The sequence below is a fragment of the Rhinolophus hipposideros genome (genome assembly GCF_964194185.1).
Source record: "Rhinolophus hipposideros genome assembly, chromosome: 21".
Taxonomy (NCBI): domain Eukaryota; kingdom Metazoa; phylum Chordata; class Mammalia; order Chiroptera; family Rhinolophidae; genus Rhinolophus; species Rhinolophus hipposideros.
In genome coordinates, this window is record NC_138067.1 from 40,844,348 (window position 1) to 40,867,609 (window position 23,262).

At 46.8% G+C, this 23,262-nt stretch overlaps 1 protein-coding gene across 1 annotated transcript; it reads left to right on the plus strand.

Annotated features, from left to right (window-relative positions):
- Positions 1 to 1,374: 1,374 nt before the first annotated feature.
- CEACAM19 (CEA cell adhesion molecule 19) lies at positions 1,375 to 18,520 on the plus strand (the record flags this gene model as incomplete). The annotated part of the gene is made up of 7 exons (XM_081032772.1): positions 1,375 to 1,429; positions 2,037 to 2,405; positions 9,830 to 9,980; positions 13,693 to 13,739; positions 14,780 to 14,862; positions 16,514 to 16,561; positions 17,347 to 18,520. The coding sequence occupies 7 exons, from the start codon at positions 1,375 to 1,377 to the stop codon at positions 17,398 to 17,400; spliced, it is 807 nt and encodes a 268-aa protein (XP_080888898.1). The 3' UTR covers positions 17,401 to 18,520.
- Positions 18,521 to 23,262: the final 4,742 nt, after the last annotated feature.

Below are 23,262 nucleotides of genomic sequence, written 5' to 3' on the forward strand. Positions count from 1 at the left end.
GTGGTTCAAAGGTTTCTCTCTCACCCTAATCTGGGGACTCTGGAAGATGCTATCACCTCTAACAATCTGATGATGTGTGTCCAGAACACACACACACACACACACACACACACACACACACACACACACACACACACTGGATGTTCTGTCTTCTTGCAGACCTAGAAATCTCACCTGGCACTGCCCTCTACTGGTCCCTAGTCCAATAGAACTTTCGGTGATGATAGAAATGTTCTATATCTGCGCTGTCTCATGTCACAGCACTAGTCGCATAGGGCTATCGAGCACCTGAAAGTGGCTAGTTTGAGGAAACTAAGTTTTTTAAGGCATTGAATTTTAATTAATTTAAACTCCCCACTCGTCCAGGATCTTGCGGTTTCCCCAGGGCACCTTGATGGCGTGTCAGCCTTTGTATGTGCTGTTTACACTGCATGGGACTCCTCACCCCACCCCACTCCACCCCACTTTCTGCTTCATTCCTACTCCTACTCCACGTCTCAGCCATTCCCTCCTCCAGAAAACCCTCCCTGCCTCTCAGGCTGACTGAAGCGTCCCCTTGGGCTCTCCCAGCCCCCAAGCTCGTCCAACCCAGCACTGATCTCTCTGGATCATCATTGTGTGGGGATAGGCCTGCCCCCCACACACATATGGAAGTGAGAGCCCCACGGTGGCCTGAGGGCAGGACAGGAGCTGTCTTAATCATCACTGTGTCCCCAGCACCGCCCAGCATGGGGCTGGTCATAGGGAGTGTGTGTTGGAAGGAATGAATGCATGCGTGCATATATGCATGGAGGGAGGGAGAGAAGGAGGGAGGTGGGGAGGGATGCTTTTGAAAAACTATACTGAGGGCTTTGGAATAAGCCAGGCACAAGTCAAATCCCACCTTCCCCTGCTAGTAGACTTGCCTTCCTTCTTGAGCCTCAGTTTTCTCATCTCTGAACTGGGAACATTTATGCATAGTGGATGTTGGTTGAGATAGTATGTGTTGGGCCAATCTGCAGGGGCCAGGGGGAGGTGCGCGGATTGCTCAACCAGAGGCCACTGTGACTTGTTATAATTATTGCCGTTCCTACTGGCAGTCACACTGAGTGGGAAGAAGCGATTAATGGGGGGTCAAGGGAGCGGTGCTGGGAAGCCTCAGGAAGTTCCCCAGTCACCTAGAAAACTGGTTCAACCAGTGTCTGTGCATTCATTACAGTGCACACAGGTGAAACCTCCAGAGCCTGTGGAAAAGGGGTGCTAGGGCTCAACCAGCCTCTGCCATGTGTCGGAGGCACCCCCAGGATCCTCACTGAGCTGGTCCACTTCAGACAGGCCCTCTGACCCCGTCGGTGTCCAGCAGGTGGACCCTTGACATCTCCTCGGGATACCAAGATGGAGATTCCCACAGGGACCCAGTGTCACTTCTCAAAGGGCCTCCTGCTCTCAGGTAAGGAGGAAACGTACCCCCAAGGCCAAGGGGAGAAGGAGACTTGGCCCAGAGATTGATGTTTCCCCTTGGAAGAAGGAAAGGTTATCAAGGAAGATGAAAGTATTAGAGTAAGATAAGGGAGGAGGGTAGTGGTGGAGTCACAACCCCAGCACCATTTGATCTATGAAATTTTCTTGAATGTTAAGCACATGAGGACAGGAATTTATTTGTGTTCAGTTCCCTGCTGTGTCCCCAGTGCCTAGAAATCTAGGGAATTTTAGACATATCGTACGTAATTGGTATTGTAGCATAAACAATATATATGCCTGTAACTATTGGTTGGATGAATGAATGCATGAATTCCGAGAGTCCACGTGTTTAGAGACAGGCCACACAGCAGCTCAGGGCAGAGACTTTCTGGTACAAGGGGATGGCAAACCTGTGGCATTCCTATGGGTCTGGGTGTCTACTCCTGAACCCAGGGCAGACATCACTAATCAATCCCAGCACTGTTTCCAATGAGCAACTCAGAATCCTTACCCCCAGATGAGGACTATAGGGAGGGGAATGCTATGGTCCCTGATGAACACCTTTGATCTCCGGCCTCCCCTGTAACTCCCCACAGCCTCAGTCCTGGCCCTCTGGATTCCCCAAGACTCCTGGGCGGACCTCCACATCCAAAAGATGCCAGAACAACCTCAAAAGGACCAGGATCTTCTCCTGTCTGTCCAGGGGATCCCAGACACCTTTCAAGACTTCATCTGGTACCTGGGGGAGGAGACCTACGGTGGCACAAGGCTGTTCACCTACATCCCTGAGCTCAAGCGACCCCAGAGAGATGGCAGTGCCATGGAGCAGCGTGACATCGTTGGCTTCCCCAATGGCTCCATGCTGCTGCGTCACGCCCAGCCCAAGGACAGCGGCACCTACATTGTAGTGGTTACCATCAACCCTTCCTGGACCATGCGGGGCAAGACTGAGGTCCAGGTGACCGGTGAGTGCCGGGCCCTGGGGAGGAAGTGGGGGGCTAATGGACCCTGAGCAGCTCCTGTGTGCCAGACCCCAGGCAAACACTACCTCCACTCAGCACATATTGATTGAGCACCTACTGTGTACCAGGCCTTAGAAATATCATTTGCTCATGCAATTAACCAGTAAAATATTTATTAAATGCCTCCCTTGTGCCAGACGCTGAGTCAGACCCTACAGAGTGCACCATCTCATTTACTCCTCGCATGCATTAATTAATGAAATATTAATTGAGCACCTACTGTATGCCTGGTCCAGAGAAGTAAACTACATCACTCAATCCTCATGTTCGTAAGTCAAGTACTTTTGGAGGAATGCTGGAGACAGGGTGGTGGACAACAGCAACAGCTAACGTTCCTTGTTATGGGACTGTTGTCAACACACTGTACAGCATAGCTTGTCAACCTGGGCACTGTTGACATTTTGAACTGGCTAATTCTTTATAGTAGGGGGCTGTGCTGTGTACTGTGGGATATTTAGCAGTATCCCTGGCCTCTCCGCACTAGATACCAATAACACCCTTCCAGTCGTGACAACGAAAAATGTCTCCAGACATTGCCAAATGTCCCCGGGGGGTACAATCACCCCAGTTGAGAACCACTGCCCTATAGGAACTCATTTGTATCTTTAAAAAACAAACTCCTATATGTTTATAAAAAACAAAATCCTATATGACATATAGGATTTCATATATGAAATCCTATATGTCAATTATATCTCAGTGAACTAAAGGGGTGGGAATAATAACTTCTCAACCCTCCTAGGCAGACTTGGTCACTCATCATCTATGTCCCCATGGTTACTTTTGTGACTTTCATAATGTGTTTTAATTTATCAGTTTACCTGTTGGTCTCCTAGAATAGTCCTTCAAAGTGAGAGAAATAGAACATACTCATTCTTTTATCATCCAACATCTACCACAGTGTGTGGAACATAGTAGGCTCTCAGTTAATGTTTGAATAAATAAATAAATGAAAATAAATTTTAAAAATCCATGAGGTAAGTGCCATTATTGTCTCCATTTTACAGATGGGGGAAGTGAGGCACAGAAATTGGCAGAGCTGGGATTTCATCTCATGAAGTCACAATGATAAGGGTCTGGGAGCTTAACCACTTCCTTTCAAAGCAGAGAAAGAAAAATAATCTTCCTTCCTTCATTCAAACATGGGGTGCTGATAATAAAGCCATAAATAATCAATTAAGATGTCATTTCAGATAGTGACATTAATAATAATAGTGATAGCTAACATTATTTAGTGCCTATTACGTGCCGGTTTTACATACGATAATTCATTTAATCCTCACAGCAGTCCTCTGAGGTGGGTAATATTATTAGACCTATTTTACAGATGGGGAAACTGAGGTGTGGAGAGGTTATGACTTGCTCAGTAAAAAAAAAAAAAATGAAACAGGATGATGTGATCTGGAATGGCAGGTCATCAAGGAGGCCTCACTGGAAAAGAGACATTTGAGTAGAGATGGGAAGGAGGGAGAGAGCCCTGAGGATTTCTGGGGGACAGAGTTCCAGGCAGAGGGAACAGCAAGTGCACCATTATTACAGTATATTGTTATAATTGTTTTATTGTATGCGTATTATTGTTGTTAATTGTTTATTGTACCTAATTTGTAAATTAAACTTTATCATAGGTATGTATGTAAAGGAAAAAACATAGTAAATATAGAGTTTAGTACTATCCACAGTTTCAGGCATCCACTGGGGGTCTTAGAACATATTCCCTGCAGATAAAAGGAAGATTACTGCATTCTTCCTCATCATTAACAACCATCATCAAAGACTAACTATATGCTGTCAAAGGTTTACTATTCACCAGCAATTCGACCTTTAGTCAAATGACCAAACCTCTCAAAGCCTCCATTTCCATGTCTGCAAAATAGGGGCAATCACAAAACCTCCCACCACAGGATGGTTATACAGACTGGCTTGGCAAATCCACATGGTGCTGCTGCTTTTGAAGCTGTGGAAATCAACAAAGACCAACCAAATGAGAAAAGCAAAGGCTATTTATTCAGAGCTTGCTACATACAGCAAGAGAATCAGCCACTATCCCTTGCAGACTCAAAGGCAGGCAGAGGGATAGGAAAGCCTCCGAATGGAAAATAGGGAAGGTTTCACGGGTGCTCTGATTGGAGGCTCTGGACATACGAATAGGGAAACTGACTAGAAGCAGGGCATCCTAGTGACTGGGTAGGATACATATTTGGCTCTCTCTGGTTGTTCTTAAGTTAGAAGTGGGGACAAAAAGGAAAGCTATCAGTTATTAACCAAGTTGCAGCTAGTTGGGGCTGATTGTTACGGAAGTTATTGTCTAGCTTCCTGGAGCGTCACTAAGGAAAGCAAGCTGCCTTCCTGCAAATCTGACTTAAAGCTGGCTGACTTCCTGGGCTGTTTATGAGAGGATTGGTGTCCTAGGCAGGTTTCTGCAGGCTGTGGGTCACAAGTTTGCTTTTATGGATGGTATGGCCATTGTCCATTTGTATAATGGTCTCTCAAAACACTTTTCAGATGTGATTATATCCAATCTAATATCAGCATCGATAAATCTGGTCCACAGAAGAAGCCCCAGATGATACTTTTTAGTAGAACTGAGTATGGATGGTCTCAGAGACCAGTGAAGAGAAAAACCAGAAAGTTTTCAGTCCTGGAAGAAGAAACAGAAGGTGAAGTCCAGTCCTCGTTACCTATTGCTGCAGAACCAACTCTGTGCTGTAAAACAACAACCTTTTTATTATGTTCACGATTTCTGGGATCAGGAATTCAGACAGGGCACAGAAGGGGTGGCCTGTCAGCTTTGCAATGTCTGGGGCCTCTGATGAGAAGACTCAAGTGGCTAAGTTTGGCTCAAATTCTGGAGCCTGGAATCATCCAGAGGTGTCTTCACTTACGCATCTTCACTTACCTGGCTGTCAGTTGGGACCTCAGCTGGAGCTGTTGACAGGAGCATCATCACAGTGGCCTCTCCGATGTGACTGGGTTACCTCACAACATGGCAGCTGGGTTCTGAGGGACAGCACGTGGAGACTGAGTATTCCAAAAGACCGAGGCCAAAACTGGACAGCTTCTTCTGACCTAGCTTTGGAAATCACAGTGTCACCTACACTGCATTTTATTATTATCATCATCATCATCATTATTATTATTATTATTATTATTATTACAAGGGAGTCCCTAAGGTTGGCCAGATTCAAGGGAATGGGGTTAGACCCTTCTGCTGGATAGCAGAATAGCAGGTTGTATCCAGAAGACCATACTGTTGCAATCAACTTTGGAAAATACAATGATTTGCAGGCTCCTTCTTTACAAGCTCACAGTCTATAATAATGAGCAGATAATACAAGAAGTTATAAAAAGAGGACACTTAGTCCTGTGAATCAGGCAGAGTTCTTGCTGCAACAACAGAAACTGCTTCTGGCTAATATAAGCAGAAAAGGAATGGATTAAAGGATCTGGAGCAGCTCAAAGGCTCTCCAGGACATAGGGAACTAGACTTGGGAGGTGTTGTGTGTTCAGTCATGATCCTTCAATAAGGTATGTTAAGTTGTAACTCTCAGTCCCTCAGAATGGGACATTATTTGGAAATCACATCTTTTTTTAAAATGATTTTATTGGGGAAGGGGAACAGGACTTTATTGGGGAACAGTGTGTACTTCCAGGCCTTTTTGCCAAGTCAAGTTGTTGTGCTTTCAGTCTTAGTTGTGGAGGGCGCAGCTCAGCTCCAGGTCCAGTTGCCATTTCTAATTGCAGGGGGCGCAGCCCACCACCCCTTGCGGGAGTCAAACCGGCAACCTTGTGGTTGAGAGGACGCGCTCCAACCAACTGAGCCATCCGGGAGCTCAGCTCAAGGTGCCGTGTTCAATTTTAGTTGCAGGGGGCACTGCCCACCATCCCTTGCAGGAGTAGAGGAATTGAACAGGCAACCTTGTGGTTGAGAGCCCACTGGCCCATGTGGGAATCGAACCCGCAGCCTTCGGAGTTAGGAGCATGGAGCTCTAACTGCCTGAGCCACTGGGCCAGCCCCAGAAATCACATCTTTACAGAAGTAATCAAATTAAAGTGAGATCACTAAGGTGGGCCCTAATCCATTATGACTGGTGTCCTTATAAAATGGGGAAATTTGTACACAGTATGTGAACTTGCTCAGGGTTTCAATGTCTGAAACAATGTTGCCATTTTGTTTGGTCAACACAGTGCTTTAAGGCATGTTTAAATGAGTTGTCCATGCATGAGGCTGGAAATAGTCTTTATTTGGGGCAGGCTTCTGCCCAACTAAAGCTCAGGGTTCTCTTTCCAAGGAAGAGGGAGGCATGGATAATGCTTTCATGGTAGCAAAATGATTCCAGTGTTCACAAGCCTCAAAACTCCACAACTTCCAGAACAAGGGATGTCCTTTTCCCTAATTCTGAACTCTGGCACTTCATTTCCCCAAGATGGACCAACCTGAACCAATCACTGCCAAGGCAATGCAGAGTTCTGATTGGCTTATGTCTGGATTGCTGCTCATCCTGATCCAATCACTGTGCAAGGGGTGGGACCATACTGATTAGAACATGCTAATGAGAGTCCCATCCAGAGCTGGGGGTGATATCAATGCCTCTGAAATCCTGGGTGCCTCACAATGGTGGTGTGGTGGAAGGTTCACTCTACCAACATTAATCAACTGATTGCATAATTAAGTAAGCTATGAATAAAAAGTGTATCAGGTGTCATCTTGGTCTGGGGTTATCAGAGAAGGCTTCCAGGAGGAGCTGGGAACAGAAAAATGAGCAGGAGTTATAGCATGTGGAGAAGAACCTGCTAGGCAGAGGGAACGGCTTGGGCAAAGACTGAGCAGCCCAGAGAATGAGGAATGGAATTGTGGGTCACGAGGGTGGGTGGGTGGATAGGGCAGCAGGGGCCAGAGCAAGCAGATCCTGGGAAAGAGGGCTCTGGATGTTGTAAGAAAACTGGGCAATTGGGGGAGGGTGTGGACATGGACAGAGACTCAGAGGCTCCCTGTGAGCCAACACAGCCTGGCCTTGCACCACCTCCTGAGCCACTCACAGAAGCCATTGAATTTCTATTTGCAATTGTAGGAATTCAATAAGGTAGAAGGTGCAAAAGTTGCTAGCACAGTGTCTAGAAGAGGGGCAGCCTTCTATCCTTTACCCAAATGCAACCCCCTGGGCCTTGGTTTACACATCTGCAAAATGGGCCTAACTTAGCCACCTCCCTGGACCATGGGGACACCTATGCCCAAACACCAGACAACCTTGGACACAGGCTATCCCCTTCCTCACAGTGACAAGATTACATTTTAAAATGGGTTTTGGACAATTTGAACAGATAAACTTTTAGGGAGATAAATGAAATAGGCAAATATTTATTAATTTGATTGCATACAAAAGTCTGACAATTAAATTCGCGAACTTGTTGCAATGGTAAATATTTTTGATATCAGAGGGATTATTCATTATGAATTTGTACCAACTGGACAAACAGGTAACCAAGTTTACTATTTGGAAGTGCTGAAAAGGTTCCATGAAAAAGTTAGAAGAGCTGAACTTCTCTCCAATAATTCCTGGCTCTTGCATCACGACAATGCACCCGCTCACACGGCACTGTCTGAGGGAGTTTTTAGCCAGTAAACAAATAACTGTATTGGAACACCCTCCCTACTCACCTGATCTGGCCTCCAATCACTTCTTTCTTTACCAGAAGATAAAGGAAATATTGAAAGGAAGACATTTGGATGACATTCAGAACATCAAGGACAATACAATGGCAGCTCTGACGGCCATTCCAGAAAAAGAGTTCCAAAATTGCTTTGAAGGGTGGACTAGGCACTGGCGTCAGTGCATAGCTTCCCAAGGGGAGTACTTCGAAAGTGACCACAGTGATATTCAGCAATGAGGTATGTAGCACTTTTTCTAGGATGGGTTCGCGAACTTAATTGTCAGACCCTCGTGTGCGTGTGTGTATACACACACATGCACATATACAGAGGGTGCCCCAAAAAATGCATACACATTTTAAGAAAGGGAAAACTATTAAAATTGTAATACTCAATATATACCAAAACAAAGATGAATGCAAGTCATGTTTAACTTCGGCAATTACCAGAGGTACTCAATGAAGTGGTTCCCATCAGCATAATTTTAATAGTTTTTTCCTTTCTTAAAATGTGTATACATTTTTTGGTTCTCTCTCTCTCTTTCTCTCTCCCATATATATATATATACACACAACACACACACACACATATATATATTCTAGTCTGTTTGAAAATAACAGTTTTTACTCACTCAGAGCCTCAAATAGTTTATTCCTACCCTCCACGGGTTCTCAGGACCCAGGCACCTCTTTCAGAAGACACACAGAGTGGTCATTAGAAGTTCAGGTAACCTGGTCTGGGTGTGATCCCAGCACTACATTGACCATGAGCTCTCGGGCAGTTCAGTTTACGTCTCTATGCCTTAGTTTCCTCATCTGTAAAATGGCACAGAATTTACTTTGTTGGATAATTGAGAGAACATTGTGTGTGCGTGTGTGTGTGTAAACTGTTTCAATCTTCACAACAACCCAAGAAGTTAATATTATTATTGTCCTCATTTCACAGATGGGGAAAACTGATGCACAGAGAGGCTGAGTAATCTGCCTAAGGTCATACAGCCAGGAGGCAGCAGGGACTTGAACCTCAGCATTCTGACCTCTGAGTCTATGAACTTAGCTTCCAAGAATGGCTGGGACATAACAGGTGTCCAACTTGAGATTAAAGGTGGAAGGTCCTCGTGGTGGGGGCCAGAAGTCAAGTAGGTTTTGTCCCAAATATAGCATCTCGAGAATGAGAACCCCGTTATTCGAGTTCCCTATGTCCTATTTTTGTCCTACATAACCTTCAGGTATGGCTGGATCCAGGGACTCAATTTTGTCAAGAAACTCCTCCATACGCCTCTCAGCTCTGCTTTCCTCCATGGTAGCGTCTCTCTCAGGCAGGTTTTCCCTTTGTGCTGTGACAAGATAGCTTCCAGATCAGAACCTCATCCTTTCACTAGAAGGGTGGAGGTATCATCAACTGAGGCAAGAAGAAGCAGGTAGGTGGGGTAGGGGTGGGGAGCATGTCAGGAGGTAGGTTTTGAGTGGTAGGAAATCCTAGGGAAGCAGAGATTTTGCAATGGGAGAGCCGAGGAGTTGCATCTGGGACACGTTGGGTTTTATGTGCTGTGGAATCAATCAGACAGTTGGATACTCAGCTCTGAAAAGCACGAGAAAGCTCTGGGCTGGGAAAACACAATGGTACATCAGTGTTCTGTGGATAGTCACTGAGGCAGTGGGGGCAGTGGGAGGCCTTCCTGACACATCACCCAGTCCTCTCTCTCTCTTGTAATCCTCAGAAAAGCACACGGAGCTGCCCGTTACACACCTGCCCATGAGCACTGGGATTGTGGCTATTGTCATCCTCGGATCTGTTGCCGCTGTGTCCCTCTTCATTGGCAGCATTGCCTATCTCCTGGTGACAAGGGGCTGCAAGGGCCGGAGCAACAGGTATAGGAGCCCCAGGCCTCTCTCTACTTCCCTTCTGTCTTCCTTCCTTTCTTCCCTTCTCACTCAATCCCATTGATTGATTCTTCCCTGAGTCACGTCACCCGACTCATACACAATCTCATCAATTCTTGGAACACCTGGAGTAAAAAAGAATCTTTCTATCCTGTATTAGGCAGAATTCTGCATTGCAAGGGACAGAAACCAGACCCTTGAACAGCCTTACAAAGAATTAGAAAGTTGGTTGTTGGTTTTTGTCCTACATGACCATCAGGTATGGCTGGATCCAGAGACTCAATTTTGTCGAGAAACTGCTCCGTAAACCTTTTAACTCTGCTTTTCTGTATGGTGGCTTCACTCTCAGGCAGTTTCTCCCCTTGTGGTGTGACAAGATAGCTTCCAGCGACTCCAGGCTTATATCCCACTGGTTTAGCCACCACAGAGGAAAGACTGCACCTTGTTCCTGACCGTTCCAAAAAAAGCCCCAGGCCTGACTTAAATCACGTGTCCTTACATGGACCAGTCACTGTGGCCAGGTGTTCAAATGCTCTACTCGGCCAAACGTGTGCTATTTGTGCAGCCCTGGAGCTGGAAATAGAACCGGCTCCACGTGGCCAAATGGATTGAGAGTGGGGTGGGTTTCCCCAAAGGAAACCAGATACTGTTGCCAAAGAAGTAGAGTGGATGGAGGGCAGGCAAAGCCATCAGAGGGTGCTACCACTGCATGGGGGCAGAGAGAGGTTGGGGCCTGTTTCCCAGGAGACAGTCTGTTCATGAAAAATTCCTTCCTCGTGAGATCAGTTCTTCAGTATTTTCTCTCCTGAGCTGTTTCTGAGCTGGTGGCAGATAAGATGTCTAATTTTTCTGTCTCTCCATAATCACCAGAAAATGAAGGCAGCAATCTTCTCTCCTTCCTCAACTCTTCCTTATGTGTTGTGGTTTCTTGACCTTCATCATCCTACTCATCCTTCTCCTGATAAATTCTAACTTAGGCGTGGCAAACAGCTGTAAAAAATAATATAAACGGAGCCACTTTAAAATGGAACTAGAAGCTGCCAATCCAAAGGAACTGCCTTACAACTCTTATGCCTCAAACCTTTGGAATGCTAACACAGGGCAAGATAACCTTTGGGCTGGGACTAAAGCAACATTGTACCCCAAAGCACAGTTTGCAAAAACAACAAGAAAGCAGATACGATGACTACTGGACTGAAACTTAAAAACATTCCTTAGAATTAACGTACTGTGTTAGCTTATCTGCACACATAGAAATGCCTTTGTCATACAGGGTCTCTAGTCCCGCTCCCTGCACAAGAATGCAGGATATGGTGAGGCCAAAAAGGAACACCAACATAGCCATAGATAGGGGAGTCATACCACTATATTCTCGCTGGCGGCTGGGTTGGAGACACAGGAAACAGGAGCTACACAATCCACAACCTGTCCTCTGCTTCTCTGCCAACCAACCTCACTTGCTAACTGCAATCCGCCGTACTAACTGCAACCTGAGCTTGCTGGCTTAGCCACGGCAGTTATATCAGTGGCTAATGGCTAACTGGTAACAGCTGATGGCCAACTAGTCCTAGCTGATGGCCATCTACCACCCGAGCCAGCACCTTTCCACATGAGGCCGAGAGCCTGGAAACTGCTCTCTAGGACTCTGTCCCCACAGCCTTCCTTCTATTGATGTAATTGTTCCCCTTCCCTCTCTCGTAAATACCCCTTGGCTTTGTCTCCTAATCAGAACACTATTTGGGTTTCTGCCTGAATCAGTGTTTCCTGACTAGCTGCAGTGGAAAAAGGGTTGGAAGTTGCATCTAAGTTCAGTGGGAGAAGATGCTTGATTGATTAATAATGTCTGCCATGGTAGTGAAGGCTCGACTCCTTAGCTCACAGGCAGAACAAAAACAGGTGATCAGGCAGATTTGGCCCTTGGGCCATAGTTTGCCTTGTCTCTAGACAAAAACTAAGGCTTAGAGATGTGAACTCATTTGTCAAATGGCAAATGAACTGGCCTGTGAGTAGCAATAGGTTCCCAGATAGGAACCCCGGCCTGAGTGACACGTAAGCTCCCGAACCAGAACTAGACTCCCTGTCTCCTCACCCTGGGACCAGCTTTTTTCCCCACAATAGCCAGTGATTCTCAAAGAATCGCAAAGATTCTCAGAGCACAGGCAGCGCTGGAGGCCACTTAACACGGCATTCTAGGCCATGGCGTTTAAAAAAACAAAAGGGAAATATGTAAATACTTGGAAGTGTTTAGCCGGAAAAGCCATGATATCTGCAACTTACCCTCAAATGGTTCAGGAAAAAAAAAATGCACCCAGGAAAGAAAGAGGGACAGAGAGAGAACAGATGCTAAAGCAAATGAAGTGGAAAAAATAGGCCAGTCTGAGCAAAAACTATACAGATGTTCTTTGTACCATTTTTGCAACTTTTCTCTAAGTTTGAAATTTTTGCATATAAAAAGGATTTTTAATGGTTCGCTATTTTTAAAAGCTTTGAAACACGTGGTGAAAAACAATCCTCTTCGCGTTGTTCTGCTTGTGGCAAATGAATGTCTCAATTAGGTTCTAGCCAGCCTTTAACACTTATCTAATACTTCATAGCATTTACCAAGAGAAACTCTGCAACCATATCGAGCTACAAATTTAAATTATGGTTTGGCTTTCCTTTATTTTCCTAGTCATTTACTACTTATGGCTAATTGGACAGAGTTTCCTTTTCATTTATAATGTAAACTCCTCACTGGTCTCCCTGCTTCCACTCGTGCCCCCATAGTCTGTTCCCCGTTCGGCAGCCAGAGAGATCCTGTTAAAATCAGTCAGCTCGGTTTCCCCAGAGTCAAGGTCACAGTCCTCACCATGGACACAAGACCCAGCTCAATCTCCTACCCCACCCCCACCTCCCTGACCTCACCACTTCCCACTCTGCCCCTCGCAGTCTCTGCCCCAGACACACCTGCTGTTCCTTTACTATTCCTGTTCCTGCCTCAGGGCCTTTGCACAGACTGTTTCCTTTGCCTGGAACTCTCTTCCCATGATTTCTGTACAGCTGGTCCCCTGGACTGTTTCAGGCCTTTGCTCAAATGTTACCTTTTCAGTGAGTTTCCCCAGACCATCCTACTTGAAACTGCACACACACCCCTTCCATCCTCTGTCCCTTTCCATCTTCATTTTCCTTCTTAACACGTTTCATTTCCTGACATTTATTGTCAATTGTTTATTTGAAATCTCTCTCTCTCTCTTTCTCTCCGTCTCAGTACCCCCCACTACCGAAGTCCACTCCAGGAGGCCAGGGCTCTTTGTCAGTCTTGTTCCCAGCTATGTTCCCAGCGCCTTCATCGGTGCCTAGCTCACGGTTGATGTTCTGTAAATATTTATTTAGTGAATTAACAAATTTTATGTAGTGATGTCAAGTGTACTTTTTAAATAAGCGTATTCAAGTGAGCCAGTTGAAAGAGACATAGTACGGAAATCATAAAACGGGTAGATGGAGCAGATCATTTAAATGATCTGTATAAATGGTGACGTTAGAGAAACATTGCTCGTTGGCGTAGTGGAGGCTGAGGAGACTAAAGAAGGGCTGTGTGGCTGGGGATTATGGGAGAAGAGGTGGGGATGGGGACAGGTCTCGCCATGGCTCAGCTTCTCTGGGGCTCATCCCATCTGAGCATCTTATGGTGCTAATGTTGGTTCTTTCCATGTGCCCCCAGGATGGAAACCACAGGAAAACCAGAGCTGGGCCCCAGTCATAACTCTGGTAAGCCACAGGCCGCATCTTGCTACCCAGCCCTCCTCGCGGCTCCTTTCTCTTTGCCCCCCGGCCACAAACCCCTTTGCTCTTTCCTACTTGGTGCCTCCCAATTGCTTGCCCCACCCAGACGTCTCCAGGGCTCCCCAGACTCAGCCCACAGATCCTGAGGTCATCAGTGTTTACTCCAAACCTGCTTTTTCTCCTCTTCTCACTGGCTGGCACTCCTGTCCTCAGTCACCCTATATTCACCCAGCCACCAACACATCATGACCCACCTCAGGCTCCATCTCCCGGATCTCCACACCCAGCTGCTCTCTGGTCTCCCTGCCTCTAGGCCAGCCTCCACCCCATCCCTTGGCAGGGGACTTCTAAAACTCCGACCCTGTCTCCCCGCTCAAAGACCCTCCATGGCTCCCCAGTGCCCTTAGGACAAAGTTCAGCCTCCTTAACATGGCTCTCAAGGCCTCCCATAAACTGGTCCCCACTGTTTTATCTGGCTTCATCTCTCATATATAATATTCCCACCCTCAAAACAAAACAAATAAACAAAACAGATAGATGATAGATAGATAAATAGATGATAGATAAGTAGATAGATAGATAGATAGATAGATAGATAGATAGATAGACAGACAGACAGACAGATAGATAGATCCAGACAGACCAAACATATAGTTCCTCAAACATGGCAGGCTCTCTCACCACCAGGTCTCTGCACACACCCTCTCCTGCTTCTATATAGCTCTCACTTCTCCTTAGTCTCAGATGTCCCCTCCTCCAGGAAGTCCTCTGGGCTCCCCCACTCCAGCCCTGCCCACTCTGTGTCATCCCTGTTTAGGGACAGGTCTGTCTCCCCCACTGGACTGTGAACCCCAGCAGGGCAGGGCCGGGGCTGTCTCAGTTACCCTTGTGTCCCCAGCATAGAGCTGGGCAAGAAGAGGGATTTCCACAAATGTTAGTTGAATGAATAAAGGAATGTCGACAGCAGCCAGAGTGGGCCTGTGGGCCACCTGTCAGCTGGTTCCTCCCCTTGTCCTCTGTATCAGGTGACAAAAACATCTATGAAGTGAGGTCATCTCCAGTCCTCCTGGCGTGCCCCCTCAACACAGCATCCATGGACACCCCCACGGTGAGCCCCCCACCCACTGCTCCTCTCCCCTATCACCCACACTGACCTGGTACCACCCCTCCGAGTTGGCTGTCATGCCCTGGGGTGCCTTATCACACAGTTTGGGAATTGCATCCCTCTCTCTAGGACCCCCAGTTATTTAAAAACCAGAAGGAAAAGAGACTAGAAGGAAACAGCACAGTGTAAAGAGCATTTGTCTCTGGGTGTGGAGGCTTGGGGGTGGGCTTCATTTTCTCTCTTGTCTATATTTTCTACACTGAGCACATACAGGTAACCCCTGTATAACACGGTTGTTAGGTTCCTTAAAAATGCCGTGTTATGTGAATCCGTGTTATACAAAACAAAGAACTAGTGCAAAAAATAGGGTTAGATTCTAAAAATTAAAAAAAACATACTATTGGGTGGACGAGTGGCTCAGTTGGTTAGAGCTCGAGCTCTGGGCAACAGGGCTGCTGGTTCGATTTCCACATGGGTCAGAGAGCTGCACCCTCTGCAACTAGAATGAAGTCAATGAACTGCCGCTCAGCTCCCAGGTGGCCAGATGGCCAGTTGGTTGGAGTGCGTCCTCTCAACCACAAGGTTGCCGGTTCGCCTCCCGCAAGGGATGGTGGGCTGTGCCCCCCTCCAACTAACAACGGCAACTGGACTTGAAGCTGAGCTGCGCCCTCCACAACTAAGATTGAAAGGACAACAACTTGACTTGGAAAAAGTCCGGAAGTACACACTGTTCCCCAATAAAGAAAGTCCTGTTTCCCTCCCCCCCACAAAAAAAGAATGAAAACAATCAATTTACCCTATTATGACCTGATTGCCAAGATAATGCTGTTTTCTGAAAAAGCAAGATTCAGAAAACAAAACAAAACATCCTATTGTAGTTTTATAATTAAGGGAAATACCTTTTTTAAAGTAATTTTCACCAAAAGGGTAACATATTAATATGTATTAAATAATGTTTTCTTCGTCATCACTACTAAGCACCATTAACCGAGGGCGTTTTCTTTTTGACAAGATATCTTCATCCTCTGAACTTAATACTCCACGAACAAAATGGATTTAAAATTCTAATAAATTTTAAAATTCTGCAGTCAAATCTGGTATGACATCGAATGAAAAATTTCAAGTGAGATATCTTTTGTTCTTAAAAGCTCTTATTACAATCCATATTGTTCAGGGATTTCCCTAATTTCCAATGAGATATTTTTTGTTCTTAAAAGCTCTTATTATGCTCCCTGTTGTTCAGGGATTTCTTTAATTCTCAAACCGTGCTAGAGTGAAACCATGTTATAAAAGTTCCGTGTTATTCAGGGGTTACCTGTATTCCTTTTATACTCAGGTGGGAAGAATTGAAATAAGAATTAAATAAGAAGAGAAATTTAAGAAGCTAAAACTAAAAACTTAGAACCACAGGGGAGGCTGAGCATTAATGGGGTGATTGTCAGGCCATTGAAGGCGCCTCCCGTGAAGTGGTGCCCTTGCGTCCATTTCTCAGAGGAGAACATTGAGGAGCAGGCAGGTTGTACCCTTTACCTAGGGCCTCAACAGGGAGGGGCGATGGGGATTTGGAATCAGGTCTGTCCTAACACCAAAGGTCAAATGTTGGGGGGGTGTTGGAGTGCCAGGGCCCTGCCTCACCTGTGTTCTTCCCTTGCAGGCCCCGCCCCCACCCCCGCAGCGGGAGCCAGAGAACCATCACTACCAGGTGTGGAGCTGGGAGGTGGGAGGGTTGGTGGGGACTCCATGGAGCCTGGGAGAGGAGGGGGTCACGACCAGTGGGAGGGGGCTGTCCTCATCACCAACTCTTCTCTCTGGTCTGTAGCTCCTGGGGAAGCATGTTACAGCTGAGAGACCCTGGGCAAGTCCTTTCCCCTCCTGGGGTTGCCGTTTCCTCCTTGGTAAAGGGATCCAAGGCCTTGAATTTGCACAGGAGGGAATGAAGCCCAGGAAGGGGAAGGGCCTTGCCCAGGGTCACAATTCAAGTCAGGACCCATTCCTGGACCTGGGTCTCAGCCCCTCTCTATCTTCTCCTGTCTGTCCCTGGGTCTCTGTCTTCCTCTCAGCGACCCTCCTGTCTGTCTACATATCTCTGTGTATGTCTCTCTACTCTGTCCTCCCTCTCTTCTCTCTCTCTCTCTCTCTCTCTCTCTCTCTCTCTCTCTCTCTCTCTCTCCTTTTATCTTTCCCTCCTTAACTCTGGGTCTCTTTCTATCTCCTTGTTCCTCTATCTCCTTCTCATCCTCTCTCCTTTTCTATGTTTCTGTCTCTCCCATTTCTTCTTCTCTGTCTCTCTATGTCTGCCCCCTTTTCTGGTTCTTCCGGTACCTCTATGTCTCTGTCTCTGTCTCTTTCCATCTCAGTCTTCCATTCTGTGTGTGTGTGTTTTTCTCTGTGTCTCTCAGTCTCTACCTGGTTCCTCTGCCTCCCTCTCACCCTGACTCTCACCTCCCCCCAATAACAATCCCTCTCTCTCTTTCCCCTCCCTGCCAGGAACTGCTGAACCCTGACCCTTCCCCTTACTGCCAGCTGGTGCCAACCCCCTGAAAGTGTCCCCAGCCAAGCCAGCGGGGAGAGGGAAAGCCTCAGCCCTCCCCTGGGGTCCTCACACCCACAGAAAAGCCACACCAGAGACCCAGCAGGACCAGGCCATCGGAGATGTGGGGCTAATGAGGTGAATTCTGCTGAAGACACAGCATGGCATCAGGCAGGTGTCTTAGGTGAGGGACAGGAGGCCGTGGCAGGCCCAGCTCCTCACTTACCCTCTGAGTGTACCACCCGCCTTTAATCTTGTCCTTCCCGCAACCTGACCTGACCCATGTGCCTGGGAAAAATAGTTTCTTGCCTCCCCACCCCTCCATCAAGATATTTGGGGGTGAGGAAGGTGTCCTCAGGCCTGCCTCCAGCCAGACCTCACAGGTGCCCACTTGGCTGAGCTCCCAACTGACTATTGATTGGCCCATAATATGCTCCACCGCTGCTGCCCTCAGAGCCCCTTCCCCCGGGACAAGGCAGCCCTCCACCACACATGCCCCAAAGGGCAACGCATGTGGCAGGGAGGGCTGGCTTCACAGGCCTCTGGCCCCAGAGGACAGTTCTGGTCAGTAACCATGGCTGCTGGACCCCTTCCTTGCTCGGGCAGATCCAGCACCTCTCAAAATTCAATCTTTCAGCAAACCAAACAGAAACAGTCTCAGAGATATAGAGAAAAAACTAAGGGTTGCTAGATGGGAGAGGGGTGGGGATGAGGGAGAAGGTGAGGGGATTAGAAAGCACAGATTGGTAGCCACGATATTGCGACAGGGCTACGAAAGACAGTTTGGGGAATATAATCAATAATGTAAAGATCTTGTAGGGTATCCGATGGGCACTTGTCTTATTATGGAGACCACTTCAAGGATGGTGTAGATGCCTGACCACTGTGCTGTACACCTGAAGCTGAAGCTGAGTAATATTGAATGTCAACTATAATTTAATATTTTATATATACAGTCATGGGATGTGGAGTACAGCACAGGGAATAGAGTCAATGGAAATGTAACAGCTATATACAACGTCGGAGGGGTAGTCGATTGAGGGGGGTTATCACTTTGTGAGGGGTGTAAATGTCTAACTATTAACATTGTTTTGTATACCTGAAACTAATAAAAAATATTTAGTGTCTCAGAACCTGTGGCCAACTTCTGCCTATTGCCCCCACCCTGACTCTACCAAGTCCCTCAGAGCAAGGCTCCCTTCTCTACCCCCACCCCATGCCCAGTCCCAAAGGTGGGTCCAGTCTGGCCCTTAACTTATTCATTTATTTAGCAATAAATAGAATGTGTGCCATGGATAGTTCTAGATCCTGTAGCTTTAGCAGGGAACAAAACAGGCAAAAACTCTTGCTCTCCTAGAGGGACACTCTGGCAGGGTAGAGAGTCAGGAAACAAAATAAATAAATATGTCATCACGGGTTGTTGGATGGTAATAAGTGCATTGGGGGAAATATAGAGACAACTGTGGTTGGGAAGCATTTCACTGAGAAGGTGACAATGAGCAAAGACCTGAAGGAAGAAAGGGAGGGAGCCATGGAGGGAGCTAGAGGGAGAGCATTCAACGCAGATGGAATGGCAAGTGCAAAGGTCCTGAGGTAGGAGCATGCCAGTGTGTTCGAGGAGCAGCAAGGAGGGTAGGGTGGTGGGAGAAGAAGAGTGGGGAAAAGAGTGGGAGGTGAAGTCAAGGAGATGGGGAGCAGGGAGCGAACAGGGTCACATAAGACACTGCAAAGACTGTGACTTTTGGCTCCTCAAAGATATCTATATCCTAATCCCCTATGAATATTACCTTATTTAGCAAAAGGGACTTTGCTTTGTGTTACGTTAATGATCCTGAGATGGAGACATTATCCTGGGTTACCCGGGTGGGCCCTAAATGTTATCACAAGGGTATTTATAAAAGGGTCACAGGAGGAGTGACAGTCAGAGAAGGAGCTGTGACAGCAAAGGAAGCAGAAATCGAAGATGGAGGGAGAGGCCGAAAGCCAAAGCAGCACAGAGTCAGAGTGACCTGATGTGAGAAAGATTCCATTGGCCCTTGCTGGCTTTGGAGATGGAAAAGAGCAGAAGCCTCTGGAAGTTGGAAAAGGCAATAAAGCAGATTCTCCCCTAGAATCTCCAGAAAGAAACACAGCCCTGCTGACATCTTGGTTTTGGTTCCGTGAGAACCATTTCAGACTTCTGACCTCCAGAACTGTAAGAGGATAAATTCCTATTGTTTTAAGCCGTTAAATTTGTGGTAATTTATAATAGCAGCATCAGGAAACTCATATACAGGATGAAGAAGAATTCACAGGAAGGGAAGTTGCATTTCCTGTGGCCCAGCATGCTAATACTCCCTTGAGGGACTTCCATCCCCCAGGACACCTACTTCTTAAGACAACCAATGCCTGCGCCTCTGACCTCCTGCTTACTAAGAAGGTCAACCAGGTCAGCCACATGGGCAGGGCTCAGCCCAACTCTGGCTGCTAGGGTTCAGGGTATGGGAGGATTCTGTTCAACCTGACCTCAGATGAAGAGAACCCACATGCCTGCTTCCTCTCCTCTATTCCAGCAACTGCTTGTCAATCCCCAATATCTGTTCCCTCCATTCCTCAGTAATAGGATTTTTAACAAGCATATGGCTGCCAAACATAAAAACTACATTTCCCATCTTCCCTTGCAGCTAGGTGTGGCCATGTGACTTATTCCAAGCCAATGAAATGTGAGCAGAGGTGATATAGAAGTCCTTAGGTCATGCCCGTAAAGGGAGAGGCTACCCCTTCCTCTTTGTTCACTTAGGCTGGAGAAAAGATGTGGTGGTGAGAGCCACCAGGGATCATGTGGACAAGAACAGCCCAGAGCCCAGTGAGAGAGAGCTTGAACCAGGACAACAATGTGGACAGAGCTGCCATGCCAGGTTAGATAGTTACTTGAAAAAGAAAGGCTCCTCTCTTATTGAAGCTGCCATTACTTAGGGATTCTGTTACACCTAGCTCCTTCTAAATCCCAATTAACACACACACACCCCTCCAAGATGGCAGTGTTTTCAAGAGTAAACTCTCTAAGACTGCCTGCCTGCTTTCCAGCTCACTTGATACCTGCTGTTATAGACTGAACCATGTCCTTCAAAATTTGTGTGTTCCAACCCTAAACCCCCATGCAACCGTATTTGGAAATAAAACCTTTAAAGAGGCCATTAAATGAGGTCATAGGGTGGGGCCCTAATCCAACAGGACTGGTGTCCTTATAAGAGGAAGAGACACTAGGGAACCACATGCATGGAGAAAAGGTCGTGGGAGGACACAAGGAAGTGGCTGTCTGCAAGATAAGAAGACAGGCCTTTGGAGAAACCAACCCTGTTGACACCTTGACCCTAGACTTCCAACCTTTCAAATTGTGAAAAAATTGATGTTTGTTGTTTAAATTACCAAGCCTGTGGTGTTTGCTATAGTAGCCCTAGAAGAGTAGCACAGACTCTTAGGTAGTAGGATTCCAAAGGGCTCTTCTTCCTTTACCACTACAAAACCATAATTAATTATAATGATAATAATAGCTCCACTGAATAAGCCAGGCCTTTGTGCCTTGACAGTTGGAATTTCTTGAGTTCTCAGAATAGTCTTGGGAGTTGGGACTATTATATCCCCATTTTGCAGATGGAGAAATCATGGTTCAAAGAGGTGAAGTAACTATCCCAAGATCACACACCAATATAAGGAAAGACCAGTGTTGCAGCCAGAATAAGCTGGGTTATGCTGCAGTAACAACCCCACAATCTCCATGGCTTAAAACATCAAAGAATATTTCTGGCTCATACTCCATGTCCATCTTAAGTAGGCAGTTGTGATGAGGGGCAAGAGAGCTCTGCTTTACATCTCATTCGGGAACAGGCCCATGTTCACAGAGCCCACCACTTTGCAGGGAAAGGAAGGGAACATGGCAAGGCATGAACTGGCTTTTAAAGGCTTCCACCCAGAAGTGACATTCCCACTCATATTTCATTGCAAAGCAAGTCACATGGTACAAATCTCGTATCAAGAGAGCTGGGTAGGTGCAATCCTACCATGTACCCATAACAAGAAGAACAGAAATATACATGAACAGCCCAATCAAAACACCATCAGGATTCACACCAGAGCCCATACTCTCAACCACTATGCTTTCCTGAGAGAAATTTCCAGACAGACCTGCCCTCCTCCATCTATTCATTCAATGACTCATTCATTCATTCAGCAGGTGCTGGACCAGGGTGGTAGGGGTGCCCAGGGGAAGAAGTACACAAAGCCGAAAGGCACTTAGCATGAAATGTTGATAGAATTCAGTCCTGAATTAGATATGGGGGGGTTAGGGAGAAGCACATGTCAATACTTTGTTCATTGATCAATTCAACATTTGTTGATCATCTGCTGTGTGCAGCTGTTCTAGGCTCTGAGGAGACAGATGTGAACAAAACACAGAGATCTTTGTTCTTGGAGAGCTGACCACAAAGCATCAAATGTGAAGTCCAGGGGGAATAATGTTGTCAGAAAAAAAATGAATCAGGTGTGAAGAGAGCTGAGGTACTGGAGTCATGAAACCCCTTCCCAGGTGTCTGGCTTGTGCGAGGGGGGGGCCAGGGACAGTGATGGGGTTCACACTGCAAGACGGCCCGATTTGCAAAAAATAAAGACACACATCCACACAAAAAATTGTACCTGAATGTTCACAGCAGCATTATTCATAATAGCCAAAAAGTTAAAAAGAACCCAAACGTCCATCAGCAGGTGAGTGGATTAACCAAATGTGGTAGGTCCAGACCATAGAATATTACTCGGCCCTAAAAAGGAATGAAATGTTGATCTATGCTACAACATGGATAAACCGTGAGAACATTACATTGGGTGAAAGAAGCCAGAAACAAAAGATCACATATGGTAGCATTCCATTTATATGAATTGTCTAGAATTGGCAAGTTCATAAAGACAGAAAGTAGATTAGTGATTGCCAGGAGCTGGGAGGGAGAGGGGAAATAGAGAGGGACTGCTTATGGGTACAAGGTTTCTTTTGGGGGGTGTTCGAAATGTTCCAAAATTGATTGTGATGATGGTTGCACAACCCTAGGAACATACTAAAACATTGAATTGTGCACTTGGAATAGATGAATTGTATGGTATGTTAATTACATCTCAATAAGACTGTTTTTTAAATACGAAAGAAGAGGGCAGGGATTGGGAGGACAGCCTTAGTTCAGTACCACCTGTTGACAGGTAAAAGCAGCTGGAGACCGGAGTCAGGGGTGTGGGATTAGGGAGGGTGAACGTGAGTGCACCCCACGGCACAGTCGACCCGGAAGTGTCATCTTTTGTCGCTGGTTGGAGTTTGGGCTTTTTGGGTCTGTCCTTGTTGCCAGACTTACAGGTAGAATGGGAATCACTGTGGAGCCAGGAGGGGGCAGCAGAGGACCGTGCAGACCTGCCGACAGGGGCCCTAACTGTGTGATGCCCCCTCTCCAAGCCCCCAACCCCAGCCTCTGCCCCTTTCGTTACCCTGCTGGGCACGCAGAGCGGTCACCCAGCTGCCCAGACCCAAAACATGGGTGTTCCCCCCCTCAGTTTCACTGGGGCAAGCAATGGAACCTGCCACCTAAGTCTCCTGAGCTTGGCGTTCCCTGGTTTAACAGCCCAGTCCTGGGCCAGGCTGTTTCTGCCAATCCCCACCCCAGCCTCCTACCTGGTCCCCTGCTCCCTCCCACCACAAGACAGTCCAAGGGATCTTCCCAAAGGCCAAACTCGACACTTCCCCTTTCTGCTCAGAACCATCCATGGCTCCTCAGTACTCTTAAAGTCCAGGCTTCTCACCACAACCTTCAACTCCCTGAAAGGTTTTGGCCCCTCAGGATCCCCTCTCAGCACCTCCT